This window comes from Salvelinus fontinalis, chromosome 30, assembly GCF_029448725.1.
Source record: "Salvelinus fontinalis isolate EN_2023a chromosome 30, ASM2944872v1, whole genome shotgun sequence".
NCBI classification, from domain to species: domain Eukaryota; kingdom Metazoa; phylum Chordata; class Actinopteri; order Salmoniformes; family Salmonidae; genus Salvelinus; species Salvelinus fontinalis.
In genome coordinates, this window is record NC_074694.1 from 40,057,918 (window position 1) to 40,072,796 (window position 14,879).

Consider the following 14,879-nt stretch of genomic DNA (forward strand, 5'->3'; position numbering starts at 1 on the left):
TAGCATCTAACCCTGAAGCTAGACCCTGTAAGCCTAAATCCAGGTCGTCGCTAGATAACGCAGCCAAAAAGTCAAAATTATGGCTAAATCTCACCTATTTCTACAATTTCGCTTATTAAGATCTGTTTTTAAACGTAACCCTAACCTTAATCCTAACTTAAATATTTTTTTATATTTTTATTTTTACGATATAGACAATTTTGACTATGTGGATGTGTTAACTAGTGGGAACCCTAAATCCAGCATTTTATGGTTTGCAAATTAATATCAATAATTGTACAGTATTTCAGTCCTCACCAAAGCTCTGTCAACTACCATACAGGAACCCACTGTTGTTAGTGCCACCTATGCTATTTATAGTTTCATGTCAAGCTATCGCTTTGCTACATGTGCTCATAAGCATATGGGTATTGTCAATAGTAATCTTGTGCACATTTACCTCCTTCTACTAATAGCTCTGCAACTTTGAGTCCAATCAGGAAGCCTTTTGTGGCTAGCTAATCCAGTTCTATTGACTCTTTTGTCGCCATAGGTACTCCTGCTGTTTTCAAATCTCACAGAGGGTTTGGACTTTCAGATGTGATAGACAAAAAAGGTTGGAGGGGTGACCATTTATGTCAAATCTTCTCATCATGCTCTCTTAGCATCCCTGTCCCCAAAATATAGGAGCTGTTGGTTATAAAAGTGGCCATACACCAAAATATGTCTCTCCTAGGCAATCAGCAATTAGTACAGGGAGGAGTGCTCTTCACCTCTGTTACGCAATTAGCGATTAGTGTTAGTATTTCAGTCTCCCCTGGTTTCTTAGTAGCAGTCGTAAGCTGCAGTCGTGTCAATCTCGTTGGTAAAACTAAGTCTGTCGCCGAAACAAAGATAGCTCTGCCGAGTTGTTCTGTGGAGTTCTTCGAGGAAGGAGTTCCTCAATGACCTTTACACCTACATAAGCTAATTTCCTGACGATGGCTCACCGCTCTTTGTACTTGGCAACTTCAACCACCCGAAGTCTGTCTTCAATTCATTTCTTTCCAACGCTCTCTTTTCCCATTTTGACTTCACCCTTTCCCAATCCCACCCCCCCCCAGCTCACAAGGCAGGAAATACTGTACACTTGATGTCATCTTCACTAGAGGCTGTTCCCCTGCTAATGTCACTGCAACCCAGGTCTCTGATCACTACTTTGTTTCCTTTTCCGTCACCCTTTCCTCCAACCCGAGCCACTCAGCCCCTACCCAGATGGTCAAGCGCCGTCGAAATCTTCGCTCTCTGTCTCCCACTACTCTCTCCTCTTCTAACCTACCATCACTCCCTTCTGCTAAATCCATCTCCCTCCTGTCTCCTGATTCTGCCTCTTCGACCCTACTCCACTCCCCTTCCGCATCCTATGACTAGCACTGTCCCCTTTCCTCTCGGCCGGCTCGGCCCTCCCCTCCTGCACTGTGACTGAGTGACTCATTGCGAGCTTACAGAACAGGACTGTGGGTAGCTGAGTGAAATATGGAGGAAAACTAAACTTCTGGAGGACCTATCATCCTTCTACTCTGACCTCTCTACCTTCTCTTCCTCTGTATCCGCAGCTAAAGCAACTTTCTATCTACATTTCAAGCTTCTGCCTCTAACCCTATGAAACTCTTTTCCACCTTCTCCTCCCTCCTTAATCCACCACCGCTCCCCCTCCCTCCTACCTCTCTGTGGTCAACTACTTTGTCAACCACTTTGAAAAGAAGATTGACGACATCCTGTGACTAGTGAGGTCTGGCCGCCTGACAACCTGCCCGCTCGAACCCATCCCCTCCTCCCTTCTCCACGCCATCTCTGGAGACCTCCCATTCCTCACTACCTTCATAAACTCATCCCTGACCATTGGCTGCATCCCCTCTGACTTCAAAACGGCTTAAATCGCTACCCTCCTCAAGAAACCAACACTCGACTCATCTGACGTCAAACTATAGACCTGTATCCCTTCTTTATGTCCTTTCCAAAACACTTGAGTGTGCTGTCTCTGTTCAACTCTCTCGGTATCTCTCTCAGAACGATCTTCTTGACCCTAACCATTCAGTCTTCAAGATTGGTCTCTCAGTCGAGACTGCTCTTCTCTGTGTCACGGAGGCTCTCCACACTGCCAAAGCTGACTCTCTCTCTCCTCTGTTCTCATCCTCCTAGATCTATCTCTTGCCTTCGACACCGTGAAACAGATCCTCTTCTCCACGCTCTCAGTGCTGGGCGTCTCAGGCTCTGCACACTCTTGAATTGCATCGTACCCGGAAGGCCACTCCTACCAGGTGACATGGAGAGGATCTGTGTCTGCACCACATACTCGCTCCTCTTCTCTCTATACACCAAGTCACTCGGCTCCGTCATATCTTCACATGGTCTCCCCTATCATTGCTATGCGGATGACACTTGACTACTTTTCTCCTTACCCCCTTCTGACACCGAGGTGGTGATACGGATGTCGGCCCACCACCTCAAGCTCAACAAGATGGAGCTGCTCTTCCTCCCGGGGAAGGCCTGACCACTCAAAGAAATCTCCATCAGGGTTGACAACTCCAGAGTCACCCTCCCAGAGTGCAAGGAACATTAGAGTGACCCTGGACAACACTCTGTTGTTTTCTGCAAACATCAAAGCAGTGACTCACTCCATAGAGTACAACATCTGTAGAGTACGACCCTACCTCACACAGGAAGAGGTGCAGGACCTAATCCAGGCACTTGTCATCTCCCATCTGGACTACTGCAACTTGCTGTTGGCTGTGGCTACAAACCCCTGCAATTTACCCAGAACGCTGCAGCCCGCCTGGTTTTCAACCTTCCCAAGTTCTCCCATTTCATCCCGCTCCTCCGCACACTCTACTGGCTTCCAGTTGAAGTTTGCATCCACTACAAGAACCTGGTACTTGCCTACGGAGCAGCAAAAGGAACTGCCCCTCGCTACCTTCAGGCTATGCTCAAACCCTACACCACAACCTGAGCACTCCGTTCTGCCACCTCTGGTCTCTTGGCCCTCCCACCCCTACGGAAGGGCAGCTCCCGCTCAGCCCAGTCAAAGCTCATCTCTGTCCTAGCACCCCAATGGTTGAACCAGCTTCTCACTGAAGCTAGGAGTGGCCTTTTAAAGGTAGGAGAGGTAGGACTTCAGGGGCTTTTGGAAGATGGACAGGGAGGACTTCAGGTGCTTTTGGAAGATGGACAGGGACTCTCCCTGTCCATCTTCCAAAAGCACCTGAAGTCCTACCTTTTCAAAGAGTATCTTAAATACTCTCATGTACTCTCAAACCTCCTCTTGATAAGAAATCAAGCCTGGGCCAAGGCTAGATACACTGGCTTGTTAGCTGATTAGCAGCTATTTAGGGAATTGAGAAATGGGTGCACTGCCTCCGATAAACAGGCCACATCAAACTACTTCCTTTAGCGATATGACAGACTCTGTTAGCGATCCCTCTAAATTCTGGAAAACCAATAATTCGTTGAAGCGGGGCAATTCCCTTTCCTCTACTTCCCTGCCTAAGCAAGTAGTTTTAGACCGCTGCATCATTACTGAAAAGGTTCAGATTTGATGCTTGCATCTCAGCTTGGTGGTCATACTGGTCCTGGCCTGTCAGTTGACTGTTCTTCCCACATACAGCCTGATTTTCAAGCACTGCAGAGGTCACTGTTGGATCTAAAGGTAGTGATAAATGCAAACAAAACAAAAGGCATGGTTTCTTTCTAGGTCCCATAACCCAGATTTGCATGAATTTGTAATGACTAATTTGAACGGTACAGAAATTGTGTGAGTTCCTTCCTACAAAATACGTTGGTATCTGTCTTGATGACAAACTGTTATTTAAAAAAACATGTCACTGAGTTGGTGAAGAAGTTGAAGTTCAAAGTTGGTTTATTTTACAGAAACAAAGCATGTCTGACTTTTGTTAATAGGAAGGAAATTGTCCAGGCCACTTATGTCGATTTTAGATTATGGGGATATTATCTATATGCACGCAGCAGAATCTATAATTAAACACCTAGATGCTGTATTCCATTGTGCCCTTAGGTTTATTACTGGTGATGGTTATAGAACTCACCATTGTGTTTTGTATCAAAAAGTGGGTTGGGCCACTTTGTATGTAATTAGAGAGGAGCATTTTCTTGTGTTTATTTACAAATTACTCATACAGAACCTTCGTATGTATCTATCATCGTTAATTCTATTTAGACTTACAAATGATCAAACCCGGCCACAGGATTGGATAACACTAGAGGCCACTTCGGTCTCCACAGAGTTGGGTGAAGCTGATTTTAGTTTTTTTGAGCCCTTCATGTGGAACAACTCACCGAGATCTCTGAAATTAGATGCTCTGGTCACCCTTTGTCAGTTCAGTGAAATGATCAGAGACCAATATGTTGATAAATGTGTCTGTTTTTCTTAATATGTTTTGTAATGTTGTATGTTGAACAAAAAAAAACACAAATATAAAAGCAATGTGTAAAGTGTTGGTCCCATGTTTCATGAGATGAAATAAAGATCCCAGAAATGTTATGCACAAATTTGTTTACGTCGAGCATTTCTTCTTTGCCAAGATAATCTATCTACCTGATAGGTGTGGCATATCAAGAAGCTGATGAAACAACATTATCATTACACCGGTGCACCTTGTATCGGGGACAATAAAAGGACACTCTAAAATGTGCAGTTTTGTAATAGATGGCTCAAGTTCTGAGGGAGCGTGCAATTGACATGGTGAATGCGGGAATGTCCACCAGAGCTGTTGACAGAGAATTGAATGTTGATTTCTCTACCATAAGCCATAAGCCACCATAAGTTCATTTCCAACGTCATTTTAGAGAATTTGTCAGTACATCCAACTGTCCTCACAACCGCAGACCATGTGTATGACGTCGTGTGAGCAAGCGGTTTGCTGATGTCAACGTTGTGAACAGAGAGCTCCATGGTGATGGTGGGGTTATGGTATGGGCAGGCATAAGCTACGGACAATGACCACAATTGCCTTTTATCAATGGCAATTTGAATGCACAGAGATACTGAGGCCCATTGTTGTGACATTCATCATTGTGAATCAAAAAGTGGGTTGGGCCTCTTTGTATGTAAAGAGAGAGTAGCATTTTCTTGTGTTTATCTACAAAGCACTCATGCAAACTTCCTATGTATCTATCATTATTAATTCAATTTAGTCTTACAAATGACCAAACCCGGTCTTAGGTTTGGGTAACACTGGAGGAACCCTACAGTCTCCACAGAGTTCAGTGTAATGATCAGACCTCTATGATGATAAAAGTACGTTTTTCTTAATGTTTAGTAATTCTGTATAGTATTTGATTGTATTTATCTGTAAAAGAGATTCAAGTCTTAGCACGACGTCCCTGTCAAAATAAATGTTAAATAAAAAATGTTTAAGGCCCTTTTACAGTATTAGCATTTTGTTGGTCGAGTTCATAGCTGTTTTATCAGCATCAGTTATTTGTGCTGTCTATTACTGAATGCTTTACTGACGGTTTTACTGCCAGTGTATTGTGTATTTTTTATTGTTTGTATGATATTTTTTTACCTATTTGTGTGTTATACTTGCTGCACCCTGACAGGTCATGTAAATAAGATTTTTTTCTTAAAGGGCAATTCCACCTCTTTTCAACCTCATTTTCATTATCTACAGCACAATACCAGTGTGAAATTCTGTGCATTTCTACGTTTTGTAGAAAGAAAAAAAAAACATGTAAAATGTTCTCCCTTTGGCTAGAAACTCGTTGCAGGTTTTGAAAATCTTTTTTTCTTGCTTTTTAATCCTTCCCTGTGATGTCATAATGATGCATTTTTTTAGGACCTTCCGTCTTATCTTTTCAAACACAGATCATAGAACGTAGACACTGGTACGGTGCTAAAGATAATGAATATGAGGTTGAAAAGTGGCGGAAGTGGCATTTAATTGACCTACCTGTATAAATAAATGAAATAAATGTAGCTTGTGTAAGGATCAATAGATGGAGTGCTGATGAAAGCAGAAATGTTGGGTAAGGGGCGGGTCTCACCCGATATGATTGGTCCTCAGGGAAATCTCCAGCTCTCTTAAGACCTGTGTGGACTCCTGGACACGCCTCTTGAACTGTCATAACACGCACAACAAGGTCATTATCGTTGTGGAGAAATGTTTGATGGTGTATAGCAAACAAAACAAGTGGTAACTTAGCTATGGACGAAAACAGTGTTTTTTTTAAACATAGCTTTTGCAAATTCTGTTATATAAGTGATTACTTCAGAACATTATGTTTTTGAAAGTATCTGAGCAGGGCCATAGCCCAGACTGGACCTCTTACAGGACTATAATGGTACAGTACCTTGCGACTGACCCCTCCCTGGTCAAGATAACTTTTGAGCTTCAGCAAGTAAGCAGAGGGAGGATTCTTCACTTGGAATCGTTCCTGTAGGAAGGAGAGCAGACAGACAGACAGACAGACAGACAGACAGACAGACAGACGTTAGAGCATATCTAATTATGTTGATTACACGGGTGCACTGTGGGAGAAGGGGACCAGAGGGCAAAACACAGCAGGGACTTCACAGCCTTGATGATTTTTATTTTAACCCTTATTTTACCAAGTTGACTGAGAACACATTCTTATTTACAGCAACGACCTGGGGAATAGTTACAGGGGAGAGGGGGGGGGGGTGAATGAGTCAATTGGAAGCTAAGGATGATTACGCTACCCAATTTATAGAAGTATAACCAATGATATATCTGTTGGTGAGGCTGAGCCCTGCATGTCGGGATGCCAATCTATCATTCAATGCCAGGTCAGAGTAGAGATAGACAGCCTTTGATAACAATGGCTTTAGCTGTGCTAGATAAGGGAAGGGACAACATTGAACCATTGCAGGTCTGTGCTACGGTGACAGGTGTCCTGTGTGTCACTCCCCTCTGAGCCACAGGAAGTTATCTGCCTCGTCAATGTTGCCACGGCAACGTACAATTTTGATGAGGTTCCCAGCAGGATGCAAAGTGTGTGTGTGTGTGTGTGTGTGCACATGTGTGGTGGTGGGTGGTTGTTTCTTGCGTGCCCAAGGGTGCGTGTGAACAACCTCTCTCACTGCAATGGTGTGTCAATGGGGTGCTTTCCTAGAAACCAGGACACACAACAACAACAACAGAATTGACACCTCAACGCCTCTATACGAAGGTCTGCCAGGCTTAAAGGAAGCAGTGCATATCATCAGGGCTTGATTCATTACAACGTAGAATTCTCGAAAGAAGTTTCACATGGTTATCATGTTACCTGATGTTCCCCTAAGAACTATGATTACATTCTGTTACTGTAACGTTATCCACTAGGTGTTATTGAAACGTTACTGGTACAGTAGACTGTTGTATTGTGCAGTGGCGTTGGAGTCCCACCTGATCACAGACCAGTTCCCACTTCTTCTCGTTGTCATATTGACACAGGATCTTCACCTTGTCTGGAGGCAGATTCATGGAGTTCTACACACACACAGAGAGACAGAGAGACAGAGAGACAGAGAGACAGAGAGAGAGAGAGAGAGAGAGAGAGAGAGAGAGAGATGGAAGGATGTTATAGGTACAAAGAGAGGTACATTATCAATATGTCTGAAAACATTTTTGATTCCATGTTGTGTTGATGAGAACGTTTGGCCATTAGGTCTTTAGGGAATGTCATGATTTGACTGGAGTTTGATAAGCAATGTTGGCAAATGATGTTATGTTGCAACAGGTTCCATTGGAGCAATTTTAATGAGTTGACTTGATGTGCGCACTTTAGATCCACTTCAAAACATAATGTATGATCTTAAAACCTTTTCTTACTGCAACTGAAAACTATAAACACAAATTGCTGGGTGACATTTAGCCTGCAGATATACTGTACACTGTGTGTACAAAACATTACCTTCCTAATATTGAGTTGCACCCCCTTTTGCCCTCAGAACTGGGCATCTCTGGGCATGGACTCTATAAGGTGTCGAAAGCGTTCCACAGGGACGCTGGCCCATGTTGACTCTAATGCTTCCCACAGTTTTGCCAAGTTTGCTGGATGTCCTTTGGGTGGTGGACCATTATTGATACACAAGGTAAACTGTTGAGTGTGAAAAACCCAGCAGCGTTGCAGTTCTTGACACTCAAACCACTGCGCCTGGCACTTACTACCATACCCGGTTCAAAGGCACTTAAATCTTTTGTCACCCTTTGAATGGCACACACACAATCCGTGTCTCAGTTGTCTCAAGACTTAAAAATCCTTCTTTAACCTGTCTGCTCCCCTTCCTCTACACTGATTGAAGTGGATTTAACATCAATAAGGGATCATGGCTTTCACTGGGATTCACCTGGTCAGTCTATGTCATGGAAAGAACAGGTGTTCCTAATGTTTTGTACACTCAGTGAAACTCCTGACCATATGAATAGGCCATGTGAATAGGCCACGTGGATAGGCCACGTGAAATAGGCCATGTGAATAGGCCATGTGAATAGGCCACGTGAATAGGCCACGTGAATAGGCCATGTGCATAGGCCATGTGAATAGGCCACGTGAATAGGCCACGTGAATTGGCAGGCACACAATGTCCCTTGAATGCACAGTGCAGCCAGTTGCTATGACAAACTCGTCAATAATGCATCAGTACCTCAATGATTTCATTAAGCGTCACTCAGTGACAGCAATCCTGTCCCTATACAGTCGCCTTCTTCATGGCCCCCATGACTCAGAGGTCAATTTCACTACCGACAGGCGACCCTAACTGCTGACAGATAGTACTCCTGTTACACCTGGGCGCCTTGGGCTGTTGCCACAACACCAGAGAGTGTATTGCTAAAGAGACTTTGTTATTGGTCTGACTGCATGTTTCAAGAGGGAGGTATGGAGAGACAGGGGAAGGGGAAAGAAAGGGGAAACAGGAAGAGAGAGACAGAGTATAGTGTAACGTAGGCGGACTAATCTGAAATACTCGGGTTCTTTGCATCAAGGAGTGGAGCAATGGCCTCCCGGGTGGCGCAGTGGTCTAGGGCACTGCATCACAGTGCTAACTGCGCCACCAGAGTCTCTGGGTTTGCGCCCAGGCTCTGTCGCAGCCGGCCGCGACCGGGAGGTCCGTGGGGCGAAGCACAATTGGCATAGCGTCGTCCGGGTTAGGGAGGGTTTGGCCGGTAGGGATATCCTTGTCTCATTGCGCTCCAGCGACTCCTGTGGCGGGCCGGGTGCAGTGCGCCAGCCAAGGGGGCCAGGTACACGGTGTTTCCTCCGACACATTGGTGCGGCTGGCTTCCGGGTTGGAGGCGCGCTGTGTTAAGAAGCAGTACGGCTGGTTGGGTTGTGTTTCGGAGGACGCATGGCTTTCGACCTTCGTCTCTCCCGAGCCCGTACGGGAGTTGTAGCGATGAGACAAGGTAGTAATTACTAGCGATTGGATACCACGAAAAATTGGGGAGAAAATGGGATAAAAAAATTTAAAAGAAAAAAAAAAAGGAGTGGAGCAATGGAGTGATCGGGCCAGAAATTATGTGATTTATTTTGGTGTTTACTCAGCAACTCGTCCTTGGACACGTCTTTGTTTCAGCAACATCAAGCGCTCTCAGAACAATATGGTTATTTCAATACAGATTTAAAGCGTTCATCTTCATGTAATATTCCCCACCTATATGTACATATCTACCTCAAATACTCCAGTATCCCTGCACATTGTACGTTTGGTATTGGCACTGAGTAAGAGGATCCCCGAAATGAATGAAAAGGAAATATGTTTATACCTTGGGCCACAGCCTTAATTACAATGAGGCACATTGTAAAAATGAGGCACAGGCCTCAAAATTAGGCACAGGCCAAGAGACAGTTCGAGACAGTTCCACAGTTCTCCCCTGATACAATAGTTTACATCATTCTGACTTAATCTCATAAATTCTTTCACTCACACACTCTCAAAAAAGTTGCTGGAAAGATTGGTAGAGAGCTACAAATCAAATCGAATCAAATTGTATTTGTCACATGTGCCGAATACAACAGATGTAGAACTTACAGTGAAATGCTTACTTAAACCAACGATGCAGTTTAAAGAAAATACCTAAAAAATAAAAAGTTTAAAAAAGTACGAGATAAGAAAAACAAATAATTAAAGAGCAGCAGTAAATAACAATATCGAGGCTATATTTGTGTCAATGTGCGGGGGCACCGGTGTCGAGGTGTTTGAGATAATTATCTACATGCAGGTAGGGTTGTTAAAGTGGCTATGCATAGATAAATAGCAGAGAGTAGCAGCAGCGTAGTGGGGGGGGGGGGGGGGGGCAAATAGTCTGGGTAGCTATTTGACTAGATGTTCAGGAGTCTTATGGCTTGGGGGTAGAAGCTGTTAAGAAGCCTCTTGGACCTAGACTTGGCGCTCCGATACTGCTTGCCGTGCTGTAGCAGAGAGAACAGTCTATGACTTATTGTCGGGGCCTTCCTCTGACACCGCCTGGTATAGAGGTCCTGGATGGCCCGGTGATGTACTGGGCCGTACGCACTACCCTCTGTAGTGCCTTGCGATCGGAGGCCGAGCAGTTGCCATACCAGGCAGTGATGCAACCCGTCAGGATGCTCTCGATGCTGCAGCTGTAAAATCTTTTGAGGATCTGAGGAAATAATGACAACTATTTTCAGTCTCCTGAGGGGGCATAGGTTGTGTTGTGCCCTCTTCACGACTGTCTTGGTGTGCTTTGACCATGTTAGTTAGTTGTTGATATGGACGCCAAGGAACTTGATGCTCTCAACCTGTTCCACTACAGCCCCGTCGATGAGAATGGGGGCGTGCTCGGTCCTCTGTTTCCTGTAGTCCACAATCATCTCCTTTGTCTTGATCACGTTGAGGGAGAGGTTGTTGTTCTTGCACCACATGGTCAGGTCTCTGACCTCCTCCCTATAGACTGCCTCATCATTGTCGGTGATCAGGCCTACCACTGTTGTGTCATCAGCAAACTTAATGATTGTGTTGGAGTTGTGCCTGGCTGTACAGTTATGAGTGAACAGGGAGTACAGGAGGGGACTGAGCACGCACCCCTGAGGGGCCCCTGGGTTGAGGATCAGCGTGGTGGATGTGTTGTTACCTACCCTCCTGGGGGCGGACCGTCAGGAAGTCTAGGATCCAGTTTCAGAGGGAGCTGTTTAGTCCCATTGTCCTTATCTTTGTGATGAGCTTTGAGGGCACAATGGTGTTGAACGCTGAGCTGTAGTCAATGAATAGCATTCTCACATAGGTGTTCCTTTTGTCCAGGTGGGAAAGGGCAGTGGGGAGTGCAATAGAGATTGCATCATCTGTGGATCTGTTGGTGCGGTATGCAAATTGGAGTGTGTCTAGGGTTTCTGGGATAATGGTGTTGATGTGAGCCATGACCAGCCTTTCAAAGCATTTCATGGCTACAGACGTACTAAGTGCTACAGGTTGGTAGTCATTTATGCAGGTTACCTTAGTGTTCTTGGGCACAAGGACTATGGTGGTCTGATTGAAACATGTTGGTATTACAGACTCAGACAGGGAGAGGTTGAAAATGTCAGTGAAGACACTTGCCAGTTGGTCAGCGCGTGCTCGGAGTACACGTCCTGGTAATCCATCTGGACCTGCAGCCTTGTGAATGTTGACCTGTTTAAAGGTCTTACTCACATCGGCTGCGGAGAGTGTGATCACACTGTCATCCAGAACAGTTGGTGCTCTCATGCATGTTTCAGTGTTACTTGCCTCGAAGCGAGCATAGAAGTTATTTAACTCGTCTGGTAGGCTCATGTCACTGGGCAGCTCTCGGCTGTGCTTCCCTTTGTAGTCTGTAATAGTTTGCAAGCCCTGCCACATCTGACAAGCTTCGGAGCTGGTGTAGTACGATTCAATCTTAGTCTGTGTTGACGCTTTGCCTGTTTGATGGTTCGTTGGAGGGCATAGTGGGATTTCTTATAAGCTTCCGGGTTAGAGTCCCGCTCCTTGAAAGTGGCAGCTCTACCCTTTAGCTCAGTGCGAATGTTGCGGAACATATTCCAGTCTGTGCTTGAAAAACAGTCCTGTAGCTTAGCATTTGCTTCATCTGACCACTTTTTTATAGACCGAGTCACTGGTGCTTCCTGCTTTAATTTTTGCTTGTAAGCAGGAATCAGGAGGATAGAGTTATGGTTAGATTTGCCAAATGGAGGGCGAGGGAGAGCTTTGTACGCGTCACTGTGTGTGGAGTTGAGGTGGTCTAGAATTTATTTCCCTCTGGTTGCACATTTAACATGTTGATAGAAATTTGGTAAAACTGATTTAAGTTTTCCTGCATAAAAGTCACCTTACACTAGGAACGCTGCCTCTGGATGAGCGTTTTCCTGTTTGCTTATGGCGGAATACAGCTCATTTAGTGTTGTTTTAGTTCCAACCTCGCTCTGTGGTGGTATGTAGACAGCTACAAAGAATACAGATGAAAACTCTCTGGGTAAATAGTCACTGTGGGGACAGAATGCAGAGACGGTCTGCCTGTAAACGTTATTACATTGTTCACCATAATGAAGTATTCTGTATATGTCCTGTTTTTCATGGTTTACTGTATGTAATGTTAGTAAAATATGAACATAGTGTATTATAATGTTCAACATTTTTACGTTAAAGATCTCTACATTAATAAGCAAATTGTAAGCCGACTTTTAGAATTAGGTCAGATGTGAAACAGTCTCCAATCTCACTGATATTGAACCTCAAAAGCCATTCGTATGATTCACTGTTTTGATGTTTTTACTGCCTACAGTACAAAACAGCGGTCAGACAAAGTGAAAGACTTAACATAGCACCTATTCATAAAGGAATCATTGTTCATTGTGGTAGCATAGGTGCTCAACTATTTCATTTATTTGTATTTTTAAACAGTAGTTGAAACCGTAAACACGTTCTCCAACACATAAACCTAGACTAAGCCTTTACCTTGCAGTCACAGCAGCAGGTGACCAGGAATAATACCACTACTACCTGAGGACTTCTAGCCTGATCCCAGATCTGTTTGTGCTGTTAGTCACAATGACCATTCTAGTGGCCAAACAGATCTTGGACCAGGCTGGAATACTTTATCCTTCTCTGAGCAGAGCCAACAGATTGTTGTTGGTGAGGGTGGCATCTGCCATGAGAAGTTAAGTTATGTGCATGGTAATGAATTGCAGACTGTCAGCAGAATATACAGTGGTGTCCTTGTCAGGCCAAAGTCTCTCACGGATTCTTTCCGACTCCCGACTTTACCTCTGGTGACAGTGAGAGTTATGAATGAGAGGCACAGCAGAGGGGATCCTTCACCCCAAGAAACACAAACACACATGCACGCAACACACATACCTCCCCATATTCCTCATGTTCATTAACACACCCACACTGTCCTATATTATTGTTGGGCCTCCGGCTTCAGCTACCTGCCCTGCCCCAACCAAAACACCTCCCTCCTCACACACACATATGCAGGACACCCTTCTGTATTAATTATAACCCAACACAGCCCTGCCACCCGGTAAAACTGGGCTAGACGACAGGAGACTCCCACTTAAGGACAAAACATATTTCTCTTTTTACCTCGCCAACCCACTCCTCCTCCTTCCCCTCTTCTTCCTCCCCCTCTTCTCATCCTCCTGTTGTCCCTGTAAGTTTCTGTAACTCTGTACAAACGTTGTCCCACCAGTGGAGAGGTATTGTTCTTCACAAGGTCACTCACAGTTAACTTTTTGGTAAGCCTCCAAAGCAACACATTTTCCTATCAGAATTGCTACTTGTTTTGTTTAGATACAACGACTTGCTAGGGCTTCTCAGGAAAGTCTATGGTCTGTGGATACTTTGTAAATGCAATCTTAGTGGAACAACTCACATGACCAGTCAGACATAAGTTCATGCTGAAGGAGGCTAATGGCCTTTTAGTTTTTATGCATCCAAACAAATATTTTTTGTAACCACATCAGGTCGGTCAGTTAAAAGTTATGTGTGTCACGCACAGGGGTGTGAAAACTGATGCACAACTAATAGCGAACAGCATCCTAAATCAATGGTACAGCCAGTGCTCTGATAAATCAGGCTTGATAAGTTATGTTGGATCAATAAACTGTGATTAGAGTTGGCTGGTGGCTAGTCCTGTACAGGGACAGTCACAGGAGAAACCTACTGGAGTTGTACGGTAGTGTACATGCACAGAGAAGAAACCTACTGGAGTTTTACGGTAGTGTATATGCACAGAGGAGAAACCTACTGGAGTTGTACGGTAGTGTATATGCACAGAGGAGAAACCTACTGGAGTTGTACGGTAGTGTATATGCACAGAGGAGAAACATACTGGAGTTTTACGGTAGTGTATATGCACAGAGGAGAAACCTACTGGAGTTTTACGGTAGTGTACATGCACAGAGGAGAAACATACTGGAGTTGTACGGTAGTGTATATGCACAGAGGAGAAACCTACTGGAGTTGTACGGTAGTGTATATGCACAGAGGAGAAACCTACTGGAGTTTTACGGTAGTGTATATGCACAGAGGAGAAACCTACTGGAGTTTTACGGTAGTGTACATGCACAGAGGAGAAACATACTGGAGTTGTACGGTAGTGTATATGCACAGAGGAGAAACCTACTGGAGTTGTACGGTAGTGTATATGCACAGAGGAGAAACCTACTGGAGTTGTACGGTAGTGTATATGCACAGAGGAGAAACCTACTGGAGTTGTACGGTAGTGTATATGCACAGAGGAGAGACCTACTGGAGTTGTACGGTAGTGTATATGCACAGAGGAGAAACCTACTGGAGTTTTACGGTAGTGTACATGCACAGAGGAGAAACCTACTGGAGTTTTACGGTAGTGTACATTCACAGAGGAGAAACCTACTGGAGTTTTACGGTAGTGTATATGCACAGAGGAGAAACATACTGGAGT

At 44.6% G+C, this 14,879-nt stretch overlaps 1 protein-coding gene across 1 annotated transcript in view; it reads right to left on the reverse strand.

Moving 5' to 3' along the window:
• The window catches only part of LOC129829209 (formin-like protein 1), a 65,809-nt gene that overhangs the window by 35,722 nt on the left and 15,208 nt on the right, over positions 1–14,879 (reverse strand). The window contains exons 2-4 of the mRNA XM_055890866.1: positions 7,383–7,466; positions 6,328–6,411; positions 6,022–6,095 (exon numbers count right to left, since the gene is read on the reverse strand). Of these exons, the coding sequence (XP_055746841.1) occupies positions 6,022–6,095; positions 6,328–6,411; positions 7,383–7,466 (242 nt within the window). The remainder of the gene's footprint in view (positions 1–6,021; positions 6,096–6,327; positions 6,412–7,382; positions 7,467–14,879) is intronic.